Raw genomic sequence first — 23977 nt, 5'->3', positions numbered from 1 at the left:
TTTTCCCCAACAAAGCTAACCCTGTTAAACCTCACCTTCTGTGGGACGTATACATAGTTATAGACATATGTACGAGAAGTAAATATTACAAAAAACACGGCCGATGGGAGCAAAATGTCTGTAGCCTTAAATAACTTGTGATATCTGCCAACAGCAGAACCCGCGCTGAGCTGGCCCCGCCGCGGCTGACCCGGTGACGTGAGACCCTCGCGGAGCCCCGTGTTAGTGCTAAGTGCCTACGCGGAGCTTTCTGCTCGCGAATATCGCCAAACAAATGCTCTGCCGTACTGTGCTAAGGGAGATGCTGTCTGCCTGAGGAGTTTTGAAGCCAAGGTGCTTCTTGTTTCGGTCGAGGATTTTCTTTTTGCAGGGATTGGGGTGGAGTCTAGCAGAGATTGTATATAGATAGATAGATAGTCTATATCTAAATTTTCTTATCTAAATTTTCCCAGCACATTCATAAAAGTGCTCCGTTCTCGTTCTTTGCCAAAAATTCTGAATGCTGTTTTGCTGTTCCTATTGAATAGTTGCCATATGTAACTCCAGTGGTTGTGACTGGAAATGTGACTACAGAAAGAAATCCTTTCATGCTAGCTTTCATTTTCTGTGATAGGTTTTGGGATGCCTCAAAGGAAGAACATCCTAGATATCCAAAATATTTATGAATGCACACAGAGGATTTAAAAGAAGTTCAGCAAATTACTTTTGTTTATCTTTGGTTGCTGGGCATGTGTGAGATACAGTGACTTATTGAAGCGATGTTCATTTTTTAGTCTGTATTCTTGATTAAATTTTGTTATCACGAAAATGCAACTGTGTTTGAAAGAACTATACAGCAGTACCATTCCTGATCAGTCCCATATTGCCGCATGTCGACGTGTGGTCTTCGTGACGTATTTGGTTATTTCTTCAAGCAGGCGTTTGAGACATTGCCACTTCTGTTAGTCAAGGCAGGTTGACTGTGGTGCTTATGATAAAGTAACACCCACAGTTTGCAGAGGATAACAGATTCTCTTGGAAAGTCGCTGTCTGGAAAGATATAAGACTCCACCTAGTGGAGTGGAATTAATCTGCACACAGTGGCAGGTAACGAGAGATAATAAAATATATATTGTTTATGAAAAGCCATACTGAACCAGGCAGTGAAAAACAGTTATTTTGATGCGCATCTGAGGAGGTGGTTGCGTGACCACTACAAATTGTACAAAACTGCAGTTACTTTTGTGCATCTAGGAGGCTTGCGTGTGCCTGCCTTTTTGGATGTTAATGTGTAATTTGCATAAGCAGTAGTCATTACCACTCGTCATTTTCTTTTGTGAGTCATTTTATTTGGACATCTATAGACTACATTTTTGCATTTCTGGACATGACCACACAGGTGGCCACTTAGTTTGTGGCTTAGGTGTCAAATAGTTTGGGCCAAAAAGAAACAATCCAACTCCCCAACTTGTCCACTTTTTTCCCAGTATTGTTTATTTTCTGCTTTTTGTTTTGTGCACTTCCGTACTGGCAATATCAAGATGCTAGTGCTTTGTGCTGCCATGACAAATCAGGTGGCATGTTGAGTAAATGTGCGTGGCATCTGGTGGTCCTGAGGTTTAACAGTCTCTCTTATGGAGTGTTAGATTAGCTTGGGGTTTGTACTTGTGCTTTGCTTCACTATTGTTTTAGTCCCGTTATTAGGATGGAATACAATGGATTTTAATGCTCAGAGGCGAGTGAACACACACCCTGAGTAGCAAAGATACTACCCTGAAATTCTCTTTGAAAATTTATCCCAGCATTTAATCACGTGTTAGTTCAAGAGGAGAACTGCCACAGACCAGCTCAGGCTTGGACTGCAAGAAAGCGTGAGGCCATTGCCAGAAAATGAGATGATTAGAATGCAACAAAGGAGACAGACTGATACTACTGCAAAGGATATTTGGGAAGTGTGCTCCAAAGGAGTGCTTTCAGTGACATCCAGGTGAGGTTTGCTGCCAGGGCCATTAAAGCATAGTGGTGCCAGAGAAAGCTGCCAACAAATTTAGGGATAATGGCACCTGCGGGTGTGCTATCAATGGATGGTAGTGCCAGGATGATTTTTTATTTTATTTTAATGGTGACACTGCTGAAAGTATTTAAGAGTAATGTTATAGAAAGGGTTTTAGTGAGTGAAGTCACTGAGTTCTAGGAACCATTAAGCAAAAGCTGTTTCATGACTGTGCTATTTATTATTTTTAAAGCTTGTTGGCAAACCACTTAATGCTGGAAAAGCATGCTGCAACCTGTATTAAAATGTACTGAAGATGAGCAAGGAAAACATCAAACTGAACTTTAATAGCAAAGCTTAGTTTCTGGCTGTTACGCGCATTTCTTGTGCACCATGATAAACTGGTGCAACTCCATGGGTCTGCAGAGCTTGTGAGCCTCGGCCTGAAAGTGCTGGCATTCAGATCTTCAGTGGTGTTCACAGACCCAGTTCTCCTTGAAGATGGAATGACTTTTGTCTCAACACAAGGCTGTGGATCTACACCTTCAGTGCTCCCGTCTCACCTCTGTGATCTTAGCCATACTCTGTTGTGCCCATTTGGAGGTTAGATTCAGATATTGCCCTAATGACATTATCTGATGTAAGGATAAGTGAGCTAGCTCAGGTCTGAATGTAAAGTGAGTCATTGTCTTTGTATTATAAATGATGGAGTTACCTGATGAAGAATTCCATTTAAAGGGGAGAAAAAATCCATTCCTGCTGTAATAATATTCTCAGAGGTTCCTGTTGAGTACATGGGGCCAGATTTCTCCACTTCTGTGTCCCAAGAGCAGTAAAACTGTGTTTAAGCCAGCTGCCTGCTCCAAAACTTTCCAGAGACATGTACAGCTACAGTAAATAACAGCTACAGTAGTTTTAAGAGTGAGTCAATGTATCACTTCCCAGACAGTTTCTGAGATTTATGGGTCCTGTCCTCTTCCCATGAAATGCTTGGGAGGTTTTGAATAATTTCCTTCTTCTTCATTTATTTATTTTTAATTATATTTTATGTATTTATTTTATTTTATTTTTTAAGTCCAGGCCAAAATTTCTCCTTATCTTATGGAGCTATTGTTGGCCACTATTGTTTTTATTATCTCGTAGCTTCTCTGGGAAGAGAAGGATGGGCAGGACCTCAGTGACAGTGCCAGAGTCCGCTGTCAGTGGCCATGCCTGCTCCCCAGGAGGTCACAGGAAGCAGGTGGCTGTATTAATTGTCCTTACTCCCAACTCCTGTCCTTCCTGGAGGCAATTTAGAAGTGGTCAGGAAGTGTCAGGTCTGTTGGTTCCCCCCCCACCCCCATATTCTCTACCTTGTGCATTTGTAATAATTTGATGTATGCGCCAGGCAAGGGAAACTGCATAGGAATCCTGTTGGCCTTCCTCAGTTGTGTAGCTTGCTGGCTGGAAATCCTCACTGTGTATGTGAGGGTTTGCAGTGAAATCCAGCAAAATAACTAATAATTCTATTAAAACAAAAGCAAAACAATACAATAAAGAGAAGACCTTTCCTTAACATACGGTGTCTTTTTTCTTTTTAGCTGTTGATAGAAGTGCTACATAAGAAAACTTAAAAAAAGAAAAAAATCACTGGCTATATGAAGTATTTGTAGAAAATTTGATCCATGTTTCTCTGGTGAATGAAGGATAGGGAAGGAAAATGCTTTTCCTGCTTGGGCCACACTGTTTTTAGTGCACTGTGTTGCAATTGCATGGTCAGTATTCTTGGTCCCAGGCTGGCACTCGGTACTGTGCTTTGGAAGACCAGCTGGGGTCCAGCTGCTTCAGATGGGCTGCTTCTTTACTATTCACTTGATTTTAGCAGCAAATAAATAGACACAGCATTGCAGATTATTTCGCTGCAAGCATTGCTCTCAGTGCTGAAAGGCAGGTTTTGAGCTACCAGTAACATTTCTTTAAGTGTCTTTTGGAAAGGATCCACTCACTTTGGAAGTTGTGTGAGTTGAGTAATAAATATCATGAAAGTTATTTGTCTGCCATATGCATTTTGGAGAAAACTGAGAGCTTCTGCTCAGGTGTACTCTTGGTACTCTTGGACTACTTGTCCAAGTGAGGTGGGCTGCAGGATTCTGTGGCTGGTGAATCATGCTGGTTTCTGAATCACTCTTACAAAATACCAGCTTGAAATACGAAGAAATAATGAGCACATTATGTCTAAACTTGCACGTTATTTATAAAATAGCATTTTGAAGCAGAATATTTGGTAAAGTTTTCATTAAAATGTCTTCACAATTTAGTTCTATCAAACCCATTGTACCAGGAAAAATACTCTCATCGGATGGGAGAAGGTATCAGTGTTCCTGTAAGAATATCTGATTTTTATCCAGCTACTTTCTATGGGCTTAAGCTCCCTTCTTTTCTGTGCAAGATCAGCTGACAGCAGCAGCAACCAAATTGTGTTTGCAGCTGGGCAATTACAGTAGACCCTAAGATCTGCGACTGTCAACCATGAACACAGATGCCTTCAAAGTTCTGTTTTCCTTCCATGTGGAAGTCGTTGGCATGGAACAGATGCCTTCATTTTGGAGAAACCAACCTCTGGATATAATTGGTTCTCTCTTCTCTTGTCCTCTAGGGACAGTCTCTCACAGATGAAATTAGATGAGAGGAAGAAAAAGACACAGGCACACACATACTCACACGTGACATGAAGTAAGAGTTTGCAGGGTCTCTCTGTTTTGTCACATGGAACTGTTTTACAGCTGGAAGATTTATCTCCATTTTTAGCACTCTACACCCATGATGATTCTGCCCAAGTTTATTATTAATTGAGGTACGCTTGTTTAGAAATAAGACCAGCGCATCTAGTCCATATTACTTCAGAGTTAAATGTTGAATTCTGCACTATCGATAGATGCTGCAGTCTCAGAAATTCAAAGTTAAATGGCAGAGTAGACAAGGCGATTTAGAAACAATCCAAACTTCTGTTGCAGTGGTAGGATCAAAGTGTTTTCATCAGCTGGTTTACTAGATGTTAACAAAGGAGGAAAAAAAGACATATGCAGCAAGTAGTTTATTTCAAATGCTACCAAGCATGCAGGCATTCAATTGAGAAAATGCATTTACAGGAATTAGCCCAGTGAACACTCATGATAGGCCGTTGCTGAGAGGTTGAATCCTGCTGCTGATACTTAAAATGGGACCTTCAGAAGGGCACAGCTGGAGGGCTGACATGCTGGGCTCCTGTCGTCTTTGAGGGCTTACTCCTGTTTTATTTGCAAGCATAAGCTTTTTTTTTTTTTTTTTTCATCTAGCAGTATAATATGAGAGTCCAGTCTGAGCACCAAGTGTAAAATTTGTCTAGCTAGATGTAGATGAGGTGGCTGAGGTAGGAGCATGGTGTTTTGAAGAGGCTGAGTCCTTGCAACAGTGTGAGCTCTGCTGGTAGTGCATCTATGACCTGAATCCTGAACTTGATATTCAGATTGCAGTGTCAATTTCCATATTTTAGATGAGAAGTTTACTACTGCTGTAGTATTTCCATCTCTGAAAGTTGTGCAGGAAAGTCACTAGCAATGAAAATGGGTAGGAGTTGTCCTGGTCTGCCTTGCTTGGTAGAATGCAAGTTGTGTTTAAGAGTCTTGATGTAAACACATAGCTGGAGTGTGCTGTGTTCTTTTTTTCTGACACCCGGAGATGTATGGGTGGAAGGCATTCATTAGGACTTTCAGTAGTTAGGAGGAGGCCTGGAGTAGACTGAATGTTTTGAGCAGATGACCCTTCAGGTTTTATAACAGAGTGGGGAGGTTCTTTGTTACAGGACTCTGATCTGCAGAGTTTGAGCACAACAGTGTGCTTTTTGCGTTGTAGTTCTGAAGAACCACATATTCAGGGAAAAATTTAACCAGAGAAGTGCTTAAGTGATGAAGAGATTTCTGGCAGTAACTAGGAAGTGCAATAGTGGTTGATTTCTTTTGAGGCTGATTCTGATATTTGTAGTCTTTACATCCTATTAATTCCTTGAAAGATAAGCTGATACAAGAATGATTTGCCAGGGCCAGTGGCTCTTCTTAAAAGCTTGGCTCAGGTTATATCACCCCCTCTCTCTCTATAAGATAAAAGCGCTGTGAATATGAGGTTAACTGAATTCAAATAGAAGTCTCTCTCGAGTTATTGCATTCCTTAGAAAATAAATACATTTCTCATATGGTTGAGATTGATCAAAAAAGTATTCTGTATGCCAGTGATTACATTCCCATCTGTGATTAAGGTTTTCTGTCTGCATCTGGTTTTCACATTATATTTCTGTAACAAGAATCCTTTATATGGCAGAGTTCACTCTCTGTATTTTCTATTAGCTGCAGCTTGAACTACTGCATGGATCGCAGATTTACACATGTGGTTTTCATTACTTCATACCATTGAGAAAAAGTAATATTTGTTTGGGAAAGTATGTTTTTCAAAATTTCCATGGTAATACAACATGTTGATCCTTTTTTATAACACTCTTGTAAGACTACAAATTGTTTGAGGCATTCTACTTTCAGTGAAGTTCAGACTTTAGACGATTTTGCATGTACATTCCAGCAACAGCAACTGTTTACGAATCGGGATGCAAAAATGCATTATAAAAGGCAGATTACTGTGGAATGGGTATAGCAGAATGCATCCATCACTTTAGAAAATGTGGCGTGTAGAGAAAATGAACTTGGGGCTGTAACAAAGGAAGAGCAGTAAGTTCAAGTGATGGCTCCGTTGTGATGTGGGCCACAGATGAGTACATTTTTAGATTTTTTTTCTTGAGTAAGAACTTACTGTGGTACAGTAAGAGATTAGAAAACCTTTTGAAGAGAAGCATGCTATTCACTAGAGAAATAGTGAATTGTTATATGTTATACCATTTAACATATTTGATCTTAATTATTTCTAGTGGCCAAATTAGCGAAGGTTAACAAAACATGAACACATCTTTACAGATGGCTGCTGTGTATAATTCTGAATCCAGAATATGATGCCAATTTAATGTTCCACTGTAAACCCATATTTCAACCAGATTGTGCTATCGTCACTCAGTAGAAAACTTAATGTTTAAATGAGCTAAGTGAAATTAATAGGGCCACTTGGTCAGTGAAGTATTTTTCAGTTTTGCTAGTGGCATGAGTTTATGGCTGTAACATTCAAATCAATCAATAACAGCAGTTTAGGGAATGTTGCGTGCATTTGTGTAAGTGTAATGTGTTACGCAGAAGTCTGAAGATTTGAAAAATACAGAACTCATGATTAAGGCACAGTGGAAAGGTAATTTTAAATGCCAGTGTATGTACATGGTGACAACTACAGAATTTCCAAATGATAATAACAATTTTAGAAAAGTAATTATTGCACCCAAGCGGGGGAATCCTAACCCTATTTTGGTGGTTGTTTCCCAAATCCCAGAGGCGATTGTGTCATATTGAAAGTTTAACAGTTGCCAACTGCTGGGTACGGTCCCGCAGTCCCCTTACACCTCTTAGTTTAACTGAAATAACAGGGCTTTGGCATGGGCCAGGGATGCGGAGAAAAGTGCATTTTTTGTGGTGAAGATTGCAGTTCTGCGTATCAGTACAAATGTGGTCTTTTGAGAATGCCCTCAGGCGATCTATTTTATTTTTTTGCAGCATAATCTAGTCCAGGAGGCAATTTGGGCTGGGTTCTTGGGTAGATGCATGCGGCTGTGGCCAGATCCTTGTGCATGCTTAACTGTATGTCCTGCAACACCTGAGCAGTGGATGCAGATTGAAGCATGGATGTAACTGTGTGCCTGGCTCTGAAACATCTCTGCCTTGACATAATTATGAACCCTGGAAAGCATATTAATGTCTTGGAAAAACTGACAACGCTGTCATATAGACTCATACTAATGACAAAGTATTTGTGTAACCCAAATAAGCAGCTCGTGTAGGAGTTGGAGTGGGAGAGAAATTGCCTTTTCAGAAGTGGGAGGATGATTTGTAAATATATCAATACCTTTTTGATCTGTCTTTCTTAAAATGTGTTTGCTGTTACGACTTACAAATTCACATAGCGTTGTGTAATTGCAAGGTCTCTATTTTTAGTAACCACGTTCATTTAATATATTATTCTTGAGGGCTTCTGTTGAACCAGGTAAAGTATGTAATATTTTATATTGTATTAATGTATTTAAAACCAATAATTTTTACAGAATTAGTAAATAGGTGTTTTCACAGTGGCATACAGGCTGCCTGTACTTTGTTGCCCTTTAATATATAAACATATATAACAATTTCAAACGGGCAACTTATGAAGCAGCCTTTGTCGAAGAATTAATATGGTGTTAAAGCACTGCCTTATATTAACTAAGAAAATGTGGGTAGTTGATTTAAAATGATAGCCGCTCTGTCTTCCCTCTTTATTTAAAAGACTGCTATTATCATGCAAATAAAGGGGTGTGGTACTTCAAACTGGCTGTGATATGTGCTTTTTTTTTCTTTTTCTTTTTTTTTTTTTTTTTCATTTGTTGTTGTCAATAGAAAAGATTGATCTCTGGGCTGGTGAACATAATATCTGTCCCAGTCAGAAAAGGAAAGAGGAAATTAGCAGAGCGGTTGGTGGAGAATGATATCTGTCAAAAGAAACACTTGGAGAGCACTGAGTTTAGTGATAGGTGACTGCCGGAAAAAAGGGAACTTTGAATTTTGTCAAGGTAAGGAACAGAAAAATATTTGATTTTATAATGTGCAAACCTTTTAGAAGTTATTTGTAATGACTGTACCTTGCCATGTAAACTGTAATTTAAGCAGAAATCTTTGCCTTTAGCCTCCTAAGAGTGCCTAAGTCAATCAAGGTGTTGTCATCATTTTAATATCACTGAAAGAGTACAGCTATAACAATAAAATCCTTCAGTGATGACTTTTCTAAAATTGTTCTTGTCTTCTAAATACATATATGTGCAATTTTGAACTACGTTTCCTGTATTTTTGATGCCATAGCTACGTTTTATCTTTGACTGGGCTGTAAAAATAACAAAATTCAGTTTACTGCACTGTGAGTTGGAACAGCACTTGCAACCAGGATAAGGGACGGTTGTAATCATGTTGGCCAAATGGCTGTCTTTCTAATTCAGAGGAAGCCTCTGGAGAGCTCATTGCATTGGGAATCTGTGTTAAATTCGATTGAGGAAATATTGGGGGATGAATATTTCAGTTTCTTTCATGCAAAAGTTTGTACTATAGTTGAAAAGTAAATCTGTGATGGCAGAACAACTCTTCTACTTAACTTATGACTGTCATTCCTGTCTTTACTGAAACTGCATTTTTTCTCCTAAAATGGTGTGTCTAGATAGCAAGAAACTACTAAACTGAGTTTAAGTGCTTTCCAACACTCTTGATACTGTCTTTTTTTAGTGTTGGACCGTTTGGGCTCTAACATAACTTTGATGGAGTATGATATCAAAATAAAGTGAACAAGAAGTCTGAGTACTTTGGGTTGTGCTCTGGTTTATTTTGAAGGCAGCTGAAGCCTGGTTTTGTGTCCCTAGCCTCTCCATGCAAGACATTGCCTACTCAGGGCCCCACACTACTGTATGGGTGCTGTATTGCAAGGAGATGTGCACACTGTGGAGGTTTTGCGCATTTCTGTGGACATACTTTAAAAAATTAAATCCTATTAGAAATGAATTGGCATTCTAAATGGAGTTTCTAGCTTGATTTAAGGCAAGTCAAGGTATCTCTGTGATCTTCCTGTACACAGGCAGTGTGGAAAAGAATGTATATTCTTAGCAGACTTTCTTGTTGCATTTTTATTTTGCTGATTTCACAGCGTATACCTTCTCGTTCTCCTCCTTCCTTCTATCTGCAGTCTGGTTTTCAAAGTGCAAGTGTCCCCCATATGGGTGGCTGTTGGTTCATTTCTTCTGCAATGGAGGACTTCATAAAGGATTTCAAAAATAAATAAATGTAAAAGTAAAGATTTCATGCCTCAAGCATGCATGCTGGCATACTAATTTGAAGCTTATTGTGGTTTATTGCTGTCAGAGCACGTGCAAGGTAATGGAAATTTTCTACAACTTAGGAGAGAGACGTGTTTTCTAATACTGGTCATTTTTATTAGAAAGAGGGATTGAATATGACTGAAAATCACTTCATCTTTATAAAGGCCAAATGATCTTCTTATGCTACTGAAATATTCATAAAATGGGAGGGAACAGCATGTTACCTGTCCCATTAACCACTGGGCAGGTCAGACTGCCCATATCACCTGGGTGCAGGCATATCTGGAGCACCGTTGCAAGGCTGCTGTATCCTAAACAGTTCCTTCCCCTTGCAGTCCTATCAGTGTAGCTTTATTCCAAAACAAGCACATCCTCTCTGTAGCACAACTTACAGAGTTAACCATAATTTTCGCCTAAGTGAAGAAGATGATCCAAAACTGCCTGGCAGCTATTTTGTAGAAAAGACAGCAGTGGTGGTGAGTAATTGATAGATCTTTGGGCAATCCCATTTTGAGATATGTTTGGAATGAGGTGGCTGAGTAAGTTACCTAAATCTGGATGTATGTGTCTGTAACACATTCAAGAATTTTAGTCTTAAATGGCCAAGATGCTCCACACTGAAATTTGGATGAGTGACTTGAGAGATGTGCCCAACACTCTTATATATATATCTTTTGAAATCCAGCAAAAAGCTTCTGTTCCATTACCCTAGATAGCTTTGTCCTATATATTATAGCAACTTTCAGCCCACTTCGATGGATGGTTTGGCAGACAACGCCTTTTCAGATGACATGATGTAGGTCTCATCAAAAGTAGAGATAGGTCAGAGCTAAATAATGGTTCTCACAGCAATATCTGAAGTCATCTTAATTTAATATGGATTTTGCTGTGCCGAGGAAGATTTGACTTACTATTTGAAACCAAAAATGGAATAAAAGGCAAGATAAGAGGTGGCTGAGCCTATGGCTTCCTTGAAGCAGTGTCTTCTTGCAGTACCAGGCTGCTTTTGTCCATCCTAACCCTTATTTTGCTCCTGTAATGTCTTCTTTTCCTTGGTTTTCCTTTTTTGGTCTTTATATCAATTGTTTGCATACTTACACATCTTGAAGAGTCCAATTGAAGTAATAATCCCCCCTTCTATCATAGAACAGATGTAATAGGGTTCTTGGGGACAAGTGCATTACAGACACAGGATTGTCATTACTTGACTCACAATCCGGTCTTCGTCTGTTCATGTGGTGCACACCTGTGGCTGGCTGGCATTGCATTTGATTGGAGTATGAGAGATTTTAATGAAAAACAAAGGCTGGATGACAAGAAGAGACTCCACGATGCACACGAGTTTCTTCACATGTTGTAAGAAAGTGAAATTCTGAGATGAGGGAGGAAGCCCAAGTGACTCTACACAGAGAAGCAGGGCCTTGCGTATTGCTGACTTGCAAATAATGTTTTTTTTCTATAGGTCAGGTTGATTTGGAGTGGCTGAGAGTGGTGGCCGTTTTCTTCAGCTTACTTTCTGAGCCAAGAAGAACATACTGGGCAGGGATCCAGCTTTTGAAGTACAAAGAAAATAGCTTATAATCTATATAGAACACTGGCGGATGGGGAAGGGAGGAAATTCACGGAGAATAACGGAGTTTGAGAGCAGCTCTGTTAAAAGCAGAGTGTAAGAGTAAGCATATGACATTTGTATTTATTTTAATTTGAAAACTTCAACCTTTGAAACCTTTGAGATGAACAGACTGTGAGCTCTGACAATAGGATGTATTTATTAGTAAACTGGAACAAAGCACTTCAGCTGAAGTTCCCTTTCCAAAGTGAATTTCTGAGTGTGCAGAGTTTGGTTTACCTTTTTTTCCCTCTTGGTGATGTGCTGTGGCTCTGATAACATTAATGGACTTTGCCCCACATGGAGCAGCAAGTGTATTGTAGCCCTGCTCACTGATCCCAGGTCAGTGTGATGCGTGAAATCAATTTATTTGAATCTCTTTGCCTGTATAGGAATTTGGCGGCATGCCAGTTGTTTTCATTTAATGTTCTTTGTGTTGAACACAGACAAGCAGGCACGCTTTTGTGCTCCTCTTTCTTTTGGTCTCTCTCTCAGCCAATATTCTATTCTGTGGGTTTTCAGAAGAAGTAAGAATATGTTACCCTTTCTAAAATCATTTTGTTTAAAATAGTATTTAAAGAGCGTGGAAACTGGGTCAGCCAGCAAACAGCATGTGCAGGGCTTTCACAGACTATAGGTGGTAGCACCTGCCTTCCACCATTTCTTAAATTTTGGAAAAAAAAAGAGGAGGCGCTGGTTTATTTATTTACTTATTTTCTGATTCTATGACTTATATTATTATGTAAAACAAAGACTGAAAAAGTGAAAAAAAATAATAAAGATGGTTGGATGGATGAATCAGAGAGACTTTTCAGGATCTTCCTCATTTTGAGTAATGCTTAAGCATTAATTTGGGAATTCTTTGTCTCGTGTATTCTTCCTATCCTCCAGGTAATATTGTGACCTTATCTGAGGAACACCTCTCAGAAAGTAACAGTCTCCTTCCTTTTTCCCTCTTCGTATGAAAAAGCAGCAAGGCATGTGGAACAGCAAGTAATTTAGCCCTTCTTAAACAGCAGTTTAAGGAGTAGACAGCAGCAGCACATAATTCCAGGAGGATTTTTTTTGGAGCTTGGCACTGGGAGAGGGGGGAGCAGAGCAGAAGACTATTGATGCTGCAGGCAGTCCTTGCGGAAGTTGATAGGCAGAAGTGTGGAGCCGCAGCGCAGGGGTCAGACTCGTACACATCAGCCCCGTTTCCTTGTTTAATTACCTGAAGAGCAAAACATCCAGGCTGAGAGTGTGTGAAAATGCAGTATCTCGAGCCGCAGTTTGCCGCTCTGACATCCTGCGAGGCCAGCCCTGTCTGTCCGCACACGTCAGGGCCGGTTCCTGACAGCGGGCTATCTCTGCCGGGCCTGGGTTCCTTCCATTCAGGAGGCATTGTGTGCAGGAGGGCTTGGTCAGGAATCTGAGGTTCCTGCCGGTTCTTCCAGCCCGGACAACGCTGTGACAGATAGGCCCGATTTTTTTTTTCTTTTAAAAAGAATAATAACAAAAAAATTGGCTCTTTTTAGTCTTTCCCTTGTAATTCTGGCAATGGTAGAACACTGACTGAAACAAAACAGGTTAACCCTTTCACTTCTGAATCCACGTTTTTTCCTTCTGCTTTATTGTTCTCTCTCCCTTTGCTTAACCTCTTTCATTTTCAGAGGTAGAACCTTCTTAGGAGCAAGATCTTTCAGACTTGAGTTTGTGCTGTGCAGCAAATTCAAACATTTTGAATTTTTTTTTCTCTCAGTAATCATGAATGTAATCATCATACTTAGTGCTCTAAGTTTCTCATTTTCAGCATGCATGGCAACATTACTTTTATTCATCCCATGGTGTAAAACCAAGCCAGTGTTTGTTCTGGCATGGCCTATTGAAACAGCGGTGGCAGCTATCAGCACTTCCATTCTTAGTATTCATGTGATTTTCTTAGGTGTCCAACTTTGTGTTCAGTTTTGAAATACTGAGGTTGAGTTGGTTGAAGTCCTTGCTTATAGGTGCTGAGCGTTGAGGTAACTCCCTGTGACCCTTGTAGCTTTCTGTGGCCAGGGCTGGGAGGGACTTAAACATCAGCTCTAGGTAGAAAGTCCACTATCATCTGAAGTTCAAGGTTATCGATACTGAAATAGTTTGGTAAAGGTACTGAATGTATATATAATGATTTTTTTTCCCCTGATTTATAGAAAATTGAATTATGATCTTGTCTGAATGGTAAAGAATATGACTTAGTTGGATAATTTTAATTATCTAGTTTATAGCATAGTGCTGTAAATAATTGTGTTGACAGACCTTCAAGTCACAAGGTGCAAGTAGTAGAGGAAGGGAACATGTTTACCTGGCTTTGCAGCAAAAATCAGTGCAGCATGTGACCGTTACGTTTCATTGTTGTGGGCAGAAGCTGGTCCAAGAAAGATATTTGTGGTTATAGGAGTGGAGAACAGAGAGCTGAAAGTTAACTATGGTTTCCTTTTCTTTTATACTGAAGGCTTTCAGTCCACTCTGTAGTTATTCCTGTAGCTGTGCAGGACGTTTTCATGTGCTAATGGTTTTGGTTACTTTGTAGGTGTGATCAAAATTGCTTGAGCAGTAACTTACATTTTCCTTGCTAGTATTTCATTAGGATTTTGTAATAAAGATTTAAAGGCATACTCTTCCTGCGCAGAAACATTAACGGCCATTACCAGGAAAGGGTTTATAGGGGATTCCTCATTAAGAGAATGTGCCCTTCCATGGGCATCTGCAGCTGTGAGTACACATAGCATAATGGGACCAAAAGAGTCATTATGATCTATTGTGCTCCTAATCCTCCATCTAAGAAGGATTTGCAGGGGATGGTGCAACAAAAGAGCTGTTACAGTGTACCAGATCGATAATCATGATCTAATAAATTCTTAAATATGTACATAATACTCCACCTTTTAGAATCAGGCCCCTTTTTCAATAGGAGCTCCTATGCTATTCTAGTGTAAAGGGGCCTTTAAGTAAAAGGAAATTACTTAAACACACAGTTTTAAATCCTTTATCCTACCATACTGTAGAGAAGCCGTAGTGTAAACAAATATTGCTTGGATCTGCAGAATGAAAAAAGATGGTTTATGGTAAGGGTCATATTTCCACAGGGTTTGTATATACGTAGGAAATAATGTGCCAGTACGAGCATGTATGTCCCTCCTTCTGGTGTATTACACACCTTTACATTTTTCTAGAGTTCCTAATCCAATGAACTGGCCATGACCCAGCCATCCATTGCCAGCCTCAGCCTGCTGCATAGGAAAAGGAAACTCCCCGCAATCGAGTGGTGACAATAGCAGCTACACTGTCCTTCCTCCCACCCATTGGGTGTCTAGCTCCTCTCTGAAAATGGCAGAAAAGGATTGTGCGTAGCGCATGGTTGCTACATCAAAAATCCCTTGGAGATAATGGTTTTAAAACAGTGCTCTATTTGAAACTGGAAAAAAAAAATCAAGCTTGGGCATATCTGCAAGTCACTGCTGTGACAGTTTTGCTTAAGGAAAGTTCTCACAGATAGATTCCCAAGCTGCATTATAACTGGCACTTTGCGTTGGGCCCAGGCACTTACTACTCCTCTTTGCAGATGTTCTCCTAGTGTGAAGTGCTGTAATTTGCTCTTGGTATGAAATTCCACTTCATAATCACCTCTACATTCTTCTCTTGCTTCTCTTCTGAATGGCTACAGCTAAGCACCATGTGGAGTACAACACAATTAGATAAAATGAAATTGTATTTAAAGGCCTGTGTTCCTAAAGGCCCCTCCCTGTTCCTAAAGAAACAAAGATTTTTCTGTTAATTGTCCTTAGCTGTGATTGGATTCATCTGGGGCTGACTAAAAGCACAAATCTTCTGTTGGCTTCTTTTCATCCAGGGACTTTCTCCTCAGAATGTACAACATTTGGTGAAGCCATTTGGGACTGGTTTTGGTAGTAGAAACTGACTGGGATATAAAGTGGTCAGGAGATGGCCACAGGATCAAGGACACAGGGGTAGTATTGATGGCAGAGAGAAGAGAGGACTCTGAGCTGACAAGTGAGAAAAAAATGCTAGAGAAGGTGTAACTAAGGAAACAATAGAAAGATGGAGGAAATTTATGAAAATCAATACCTTTCCTTTGTCACTCAAACAATGCTTTTCCATCATCAAGGGCTGAAGGAGTGTATACTGATTATGCTGTGTTTCTAGACACTGAACTGCATTAGAGCAGTTCACTTGGTAATATTGCTTTGCCATTTTAGCAATTACAGGCTCTGCCAGTGGGTTGTCCTATTATAACTGTGAGAAGACTCATCCATAGCCACTTTTCTGTTAAGACTTAATTTTCTTCATGTAAAAAGGTGCCCCCCTGCTTTTATGCCATTAGATCTTCTCCTTCATCAGGGAAACTTAAAATATTTGATGAGGAAGTGGCTTTCTCACCTGGCTCTGGAAGAGTGCTTAAATGAAGAAGTAATGTTTAGCTATTATAGATACGCTCAAATATTTTATTTACAGCCCTCATTCATTGCCCTTCTGAAATTACTCAGAAGTTGACTGGTTTAATACAAAAATAAAGGTATTAATAGTAAACACCAACATACTGTGCAGCACAACTGCTATGATGTTACTGGCACTGCTGTTTATATGAGAGCACGCAGAGTGGCCTGGTTTCCATCCCACTGTTGTGGAGGCCAGCATAAAGGTTTTGCTGTCTGATGTAAGAATGAGCTCTATCTTCTGATTGCTTATCAGCCTTTTAATAAGCTCATTATCTGTTTATTGTTGAATAAATAAACACATATAAAGCATATACACGTGTATTATTCAACAAAGTATCTTTCAGCATAATATTTTCTAATTTCAGTTTTTTGAAATAATGTTTTATTGAATAATACTGTTCTCTAATTTCACTTCTTTGACTGTTTCCGATGACTACTGTGGTTTGCAAATCTATATTGAAAGTGCTCAACAGCAGATTCCTATCAAGGCTTCTTTGAACAAAGCTTTTGTACGATTATAAATGGAGTAAATAAGTACAAATTGATCAATACATGACAAAAGGGTGAAGAAGGGAGGTCAAGAGGTAAGAATATTTCCATATAAAACATTTTCCCTGTTGAAAATGGCAGTAGGAGCATAAATAAATGTGTATCGCTGTGTATTTGCTCCACCTGGTGGATTTTCCTGAAAGTGTTTTTAATCTTTGCTAATAAGGGAAACTGTCTTTAATTAAATACAAAACATACTACCAAGAGTAAAGACAGCCTTTTAATTTAGAGTAGCAATAGTATTGCAAAAGACAGATTTGGGAAAGAAAACATTAAAACTAGCTCTTTCTCTTGGCCACACTCGGTCAGTACAGTAATCTCCATGAGAGCTCAGAGTTTCCAAGCAATTAATGAGAACAGTTTACTTTTGGAGTAGAGCTTTGTAATTAAAAAGTCCAAACGCAAGACTTGTGAGGTTGCATGTCATCAGAGAAGTGAGGATTTGCCATATTGCCCCCAAAGCCACTACTGCTACTACACTCTACTGAGAAAGAGTTGTGCATCTGAGTGTTAGCACTGTGCATCGGCATAATGTCTGTCTGTCATTAACCTAGCTTTGCAAACATTGTTTTCTTTGGAATTCTTAAGGACTCCATTATGCTTTGATCATCGCATTGTTCTCCTTAGGTTATTTTTTTCCTTTAGAGTGTAATGGCTCCCTAACAGAAGGTGAAGTTTAGAAAATAGTGTCTCCATATGCAAGGGATTTGGAGACCTTTTTATTGTCTTTAAAAATGTCATTCATAGTCCTCATTAGCATTTATTGTTGCAAGCGTACAAGCAGAAAATGTGAAATTGGTATGTCATGAATAGCTCCACAGAGCTCGAGAGCCCTGAAATTTTGCCTGCAGTGTGGTGTGGGGCAGGCATTGAGAGAAAGCTGTCCAGATGGCTGCCAGCACAGAGCCGAGCTGCAGGTTTTTGTCTCTGGTGCTGAGAGGAGGGAAAGTTCACTGGAGCATACGCTATCACCCCTTGCGTTTTAACAAAACTCACTCGCCATCAGTCAAAATGGAGAGGTGGTGACATTGAAACAAAAGTTTTCAATATAATGTAACAGTCCTTGTCAAATGAATAAAATATGTTTTGTTAGTGTCACAAATATTGACGTGTTACGAAGAAAAATGCGAGGCTCAAATTTATGGCTAGCGGTAGATCCTCTTTCACACAAATATGCTCTCACGTTATCTTTATTATGAAAATCCTATGCATTGAAAAGACATTGATTAGAGGTCAAAACTAGGGTTAATATACTACAGCAGGAGGAGTTTCCCTACCCATGTTAAACGAGCAAACACTCTGAGCTTCAAGTCAAAAGGCAACTGATAGCTTGAACCCCTCCCTTTTTTTTTTTTTTTTTTTGTTGGAGGGGATCTTAAAATATGACCCTATTTCAACAGGACCAGGTATCATTGTCCAGGCATCTCTGGGGCACACCAGCTGTGTTTCTTCTTTGGTCAGTGAAATGGCATCTTTGGTATTCTGTTGTGTCCTTTCAAAATTGATACCAAATCAGTATAAAATTTTCCATAGCGCCTTGGTGATGTTTATCTTTAGATGATATGGTAATTTCCTTTGAATATGAATGATGATAGAAATTAACAGTCGATTCTAATTTACTTTGCCCACATTGTAGCAAATGCTTTATTTAATAAAGATGTAAGGGAAAACTTGATTTAGGTCATATCAAGCGAAGGAAATGGGCACCACAGCAGGTGCATACATGTGACCATGCCCATGTGTTACTGAAGTGCACACATAAGAGTACAACAGCACGCTCTCCGAAGGACTAAAGCCTATGTTGGCCCTCCCATTCTCAAGCAATTAATTTTCAGTTGACCTACTCTTCTCCTCCCATAGATCTTTATATGTCATTTTCATTGCTTTAGACGTGAAGTACACCTGAAATCCCACTCAGATTTCTGACAACTTTCAACAAGAATTATTTTTTTTGGTCCTTTCCTGATCAAAGAACAATGAGCAATCTAGATTGCCATGTCTGTCCCACTGCCAAGATTGCTTTTTCTTAACAGATGATTTGAAATCCTTTTTAGAGGACTAATTTTTAATTATACTGTTGAAGTAATATGATTTTTTCTTAACTGAAAAAAGGGATGACTGCTTTCTCATCTCCAATGAATTGAATCCAGTATTCCTTTAGTTAGCACTAGGTGTAACATGATGAACAGTTTCTCTTAGAAAACCAAGAATATTTTCTTCCCAACTTGATGAGTATAGCTTTAAGATATTAAGTATTTGTATAGGTAATCTCAGTCTGTGTTTTAAATGTCCCATTTGTCTTTTCTTTCCCCAAGTCCAAAAAGCTTTGCCAATAAGGAAATGCTTGGGGAAATGTTTACTGTTGTCTGGCAAATGTTTTGTGTTGCATGTATTAAGAGCTACTGTTACAGATAAGCACGTATCTCATTGGAATATTTAAATTCTGTTTCCCAGCAAAGAAGTAGAAGTTTATGAAGAAGTGCCTTTTAATACCTCAAGAGCTTTTGTGATAATGCAGTAGAAATGGAGGGTAGTTGCATTATCATGAAAAAAGTCACGTGGAAGGTACTGTGGCATACCATAGGTAGGCTGCCATTGCATCAGGCAATAGAAAATGATTGGCAGCCAGAAATCAGCGAGCATCTCCCAGAGGTGTTGCCTTTACTGTACTTCGGTTTGACGGTCAACTGAAGAAAGTTAAGAAAGCATCCAGAAGTAGCTGTCCTGTCTCCACAATCAGCTCTACAGCTCACACATTACGTGGGTTTGCCCTGTCAGTGGGATGCCTTAAGAAAACACTAATAGCTTCCAGCTGGGTGGAAAATCAAAACGTTTGGGGGCTGACAAAACTAGCGGATTTGAATTTGAAAGCCCAGCTAATGCCTCCATTTTTATTTACCACTCGCCCATAAAAGATTATTTTCCAATATGTCAGCCTCATTTGGTGGCCAGTGGTCTGAAAGTGAGAGTGGAACAAGCAAGCAGAGAAATCTGGACATTAGTGAGTCCGCCCTTTCAAGCTGGTGTGCCACTTTGTGGGATGGCCTCTCCTCGGGCTGGGGGGGTCCTAATGACCATTCATCAATGTGCGTTGACTGATCATTGAGTGCCTTCTCATTCAGTTTATCAAGTCTTGCACATAAAAAGTCAGAATAAGCATTATTCAGCTTTGTTAAAGCCAACTAGGAGTAAAATGCTCCATTTGAACCCATTTTGCCCTTGGTTTTTCACTTTGTTAATGCAGTCCTGCTTAAATGAGTGCTTTTATTGGGTCGGTTAGAATATCTGAAACTATTAATTCTCTTGTATTGAATAGCTGGTGGCAGGCCAGAGCAGATGGGGTAGAAAACTATTTGGTTGGGTGTATTGCTTTCAATTAGGATCAATGAGGTTTCAGCTCCTTTGAATTAACTCACTTAATACCCACTGTGTGAAGTCACAATGTATCACAACAGTCTGCTCTAAGTCGAGCGGGAAGTTGAGAAGTCCTACAGAAAATCTTCGAGTTAAATTCTTCCTTCACTGTTAATAGAGAGCTTTCATTAACTACAGATGTGTTTCAGTGGACATCAAGTCCCTATTATTAAGCTAGGTTTAAGCTGAAAGCAGTTCCTATGCTCTCAAATGGTGATCATTTGGAATTTTTCTTCTCCATCAAAGCAATGCAATAGCAACTTCATATCAAATTTGCAAATGTGATGGGGGGCAAATATACGAATACAAAGATTCCTGCTGCCCACTTTTACTCGTTTCCAAAATTAAAAGTTGTCAAGGATTAATTAAAATTACTTTGTAGTCTTTGGAATGATTGCCATAGGAGCCACCCAGGAAGGACTGAAGGCGCTGTGCTGCCTGAAGGTTGGCTTCTGGATTTTTCTTTCTCTTTGTATCCCTTTCATTTTGGTGTTACTTGTAACACCAACTCTTGTGATATGGCAGAACTGTTCATTTGTTTAAACCACCGCATTTCCTTTCCTCAGATGGGAGATGTGGGGGGTAAAACTGTTTTACAGAATGGACTGTCCAGCCTTGCTTGGCCTGCTGAAATTTCAGGACCAGTGCAGAGACTGTTTGAGCAGTCTTCAAATGACTGCTATAAAAACGGGGGTGGGGAGAGAGAATAAATATCCACAGATATTTATTCAGGGAGGGCTGCCAAATGGGTTGCAGCCTGCCTCAGTGTATTAAATAATGAGAGGGAAAAACTATTCATGCAGCTGGCTGCTTGAGAAAATGCTGAAGTAGTCTCAGATGCACAGGCATTCTGTGAGCCCTTCCACGAGCAGACTTCTAGGTGAGAATCTCCAGGGATCCAGGTTTTGTTGACATGGATCAATTTAAATGGCAATTACTGTAGTCAGATAACAGCTTAAAAAGGCTTTTTACACACAGAAAAGATGCATAATCACACAGCATATGGAAGTTCAATTTCGTGAGCTGTAGTCTCTGGATTTACAATGTACTGATATTAAGATCTACTTTTAAGAGTGAATATCGTTTGGCTTTATTAAAATGCGTCATACCTTTGACACGTTACTTTCTGCTCTGAAGTTGATTCGGGCTGCATCTATGTTGATGAAAGATTGTATTTCCAACTGTGAAAATGTTTTTCCTTTCATGTAGAGTACAGCATTAAAAAAAGAAAAACAACCAAGCAAATACAATACTAACTGCCTGGTTTTAAATAGTGCAGCGAATAATAAAACAAAAAGAATCCTAAATTCTTTCAAGGCCTTGGTGATGGCATGGACTTTGGTGTTATTCTTTCCCTGCCCTCCGCAATGAACGCATTCTGTCGTGGAAATGTTTCCATGTTGGGATGTTTCTCTTTGGCTCTCCAATGCAGAAATCCATCACACAGAACTTCGTTTACAGGAGGTATCTGTTAAGCTTGAGGGAAAGGGCCTCCCTCCAGTAGAGGTGTGGTACCTTGTTAGCTATGGAATATTTACTGGGGTGAAAGGAGCTGATGTTTGCTTCTCCGATCCCCCCAAATTCGCCAGTGCTGTGCTTGGAGTCCCTTTTTAAGCAAAGCTTACAGTGGCAGTTGGATACTCTTAAAAAGTTATTGTGGAAACATCAGTAAATGAAATGACTCATTTGTTTTAAGTCAGAAATATTCATGAGTCAAGGCCGGATGTTGGAGAGGTTGTTATTTTTCACTTAATTTTGCGTGTGTGTTCTTTCTTAAGTAGATCTTTATCAGCTCTATGGCAGCTAGCGGAAGGAAAAGGAAGGCCTGAAAGCAGGGCTGTTCTCTGCACTACAGGCAGGAGATGGCATAACACAAAATCAAGGGATGCATAAATAAGTACAAAAGGATGAGTCTTATGCCGACAAGAAGGCAGCTTCTGAAGATGCCTGAGAATTGCTGGTTTCCTATACGGGTTTGACTGTGTTCTGAAAGGCAGAGTCGAACCAGAACGCATGTGCTAATTGCTGCAGAAATGCTCATTACTAAAGCAGGAGGTTTTGCAAGTGCTAAATTGGAGGGGAGTTGGAAAAAGAAGATATTTTTCCTCGTGCCTGGAATTCTGTGCAAAGCTATACATGCTACAGAAGGCATGCGAGCCAGGCGTGTGCTTCTCCTAAGAGGCAAGGATGTTTTACAAAGGACTAAAGAGGGACTGCTGAGAAGAAAATAGCCAGCTTTAGATAAAGCACTATAACAAAGACTTGTAGTTTTATGTATCATGGTGTCCATTAAAGCTTAATAGGGAAGAGTGCATTGAACCTAGCCAGGCATACGTTTTTCATGTGAAGGATAAACATTGAAGGGGTGTGCAAAATCAGAAATCGGGAGGACAAGATTGTTTAGCTTTTGAAAAAGCTTTATGGGGAAGATTTTGTTTTCATCCCCCATGGATCACCACGCAAGGTAGAGGAGAGTAAGCTGCAAATGTTTGGAACATATCAATGCAGGAATCCCAGGGGGTTAAAAGCACTATAGTAAAATAAAAGTGGTCTGCTTTCTAAGTGTGTTCTATTTTACACGTACTACTGAGCATCTGAGAAAGGGAGTGATTTTGATACTCTGTTCACTATAGTAAAACAGTATAATAATGAACAAAGTGTGGGGAAGGGAGAGGAAGGAGGGGGGACCCTCTGCTCCGTCGCAGTGCACGTTTTGTGTTTCCAGATAAATAAACAAACGTCGTCCTACAGAGTTGAAAATGATGGCTGTTAAAATAAAGAATGAATTTGTTTCCACTTCTGGAGGAGAGCCGATCGGAAGCGATGCTTTCCTCTAATTGCTTTCAGCAAGAGAAGGGGTTAACTTTTAAAGAAAAATGAATAATTCAGTGTTGAGCTTATCACTCCACATTTTACTTTCTATTCTTCGGTCATCTGGAACTTGGTGTGAAAGGTAGAGTAAAAGGAGTCAGCTGAGGGGAGCCGGGGTTGTGATAATTTGCACACACATCCCTGTCATTGTTCTGCCTGAAGAGACAGGGCTGGGTTCAAGGCCACATGTGCTCCTGTCATCATTCACATTTCTGCTCCAAGTGCAATCCAGAGTGTCAGCTCTCCATCTGTCTTTGCCTGGCAAACGCACGCGCCCAGCATCCTGCCTCCAGCGACGCTGCCACAGCCAGCTCCGATGGCCCCGCTCGCGTCTCCCCTCTCATTCCAGAACAGGAGGCACTGAGCCCGAAATAAGCCTGCTTTGAGGAGAGAGCCATTTGCAGGGTGGTATATTTTATCCGAGGATGCCTGGTGAGTTAAAATTATTGCAGCTCTTTTGCTTGTAAATGAGGAAATGCTAATTGTTTTTTGATAGTTTTTTTTTTTTTTTTTTCAATATAGATGGTGATTTGCAAGCTGATACGGGGACGGAGTGCTGGGGGATGCTAATTCTGTTGTGTGTGCGTTTGGGGGAGGGGAATGCGAGCGAGGAAACTGCCCAAGATGCTACTTGCAGCAGTACCGGGTGGTTCGGTGCAAAGGGATGGAAATAGCAGAAAGTGGCCGTGTCCGGGGGTGTGGGTCCCTGCACGGGGGTCGTTTTAGTGGAGAGAAAGGCAGCTTTGGGCTGGCTTTAGGGACTGTCAGCTGCACCTCGGGTCTGGGGATGTTATATTGGGGGAGAGGAAAGCTGTTTGTGTCAGAGGAGTGAGGGAGATTTATAAACCGAATTCTTGTAGCATTGTCCTAAATCGCGGCGCTTAACTGTCAACGGGCAGATTGCTGAAATATGTTAATGCAAAATAAAACAATGAAAAAAATCTGCTGAATGAGAGAAATCACCACGGAGCTGGAAATTTTAATAGATTGGTTTCCTCGGGAAAATATTATCCTTGGATCTTAGAATCACTTGTTTTCATTGGCAGTAGCACTTATCAATTAGACATCGCTTCTCGGTGGGGTGATTTATC

The 23977-nt window shown here is 40.1% G+C and overlaps 1 protein-coding gene across 5 annotated transcripts in view; it reads left to right on the top strand.

Annotated features, from left to right (window-relative positions):
- Positions 1-23977, top strand: part of RUNX1T1 (RUNX1 translocation partner 1) — a 110082-nt gene that overhangs the window by 10580 nt on the left and 75525 nt on the right. The window contains exon 2 of one of the 5 annotated variants that reach the window (XM_021387793.1): positions 8503-8675. The exons of 2 other annotated variants lie outside the window; for them this stretch is intronic. In XM_021387793.1, the coding sequence (XP_021243468.1) occupies positions 8588-8675 (88 nt within the window). In that variant the 5' untranslated portion in view covers positions 8503-8587. Of the gene's footprint in view, positions 1-8502; positions 8676-23019; positions 23319-23977 lie in introns of those variants that run through there. 2 more of the 5 variants (XM_021387794.1, XM_021387797.1) reach the window with 2 other exon arrangements.

This window comes from Numida meleagris, chromosome 2, assembly GCF_002078875.1.
Source record: "Numida meleagris isolate 19003 breed g44 Domestic line chromosome 2, NumMel1.0, whole genome shotgun sequence".
NCBI lineage: Eukaryota > Metazoa > Chordata > Aves > Galliformes > Numididae > Numida > Numida meleagris.
Note: the sequence above shows the minus strand (reverse complement) of the source record. Positions and strands in the feature narration are given on the sequence as shown.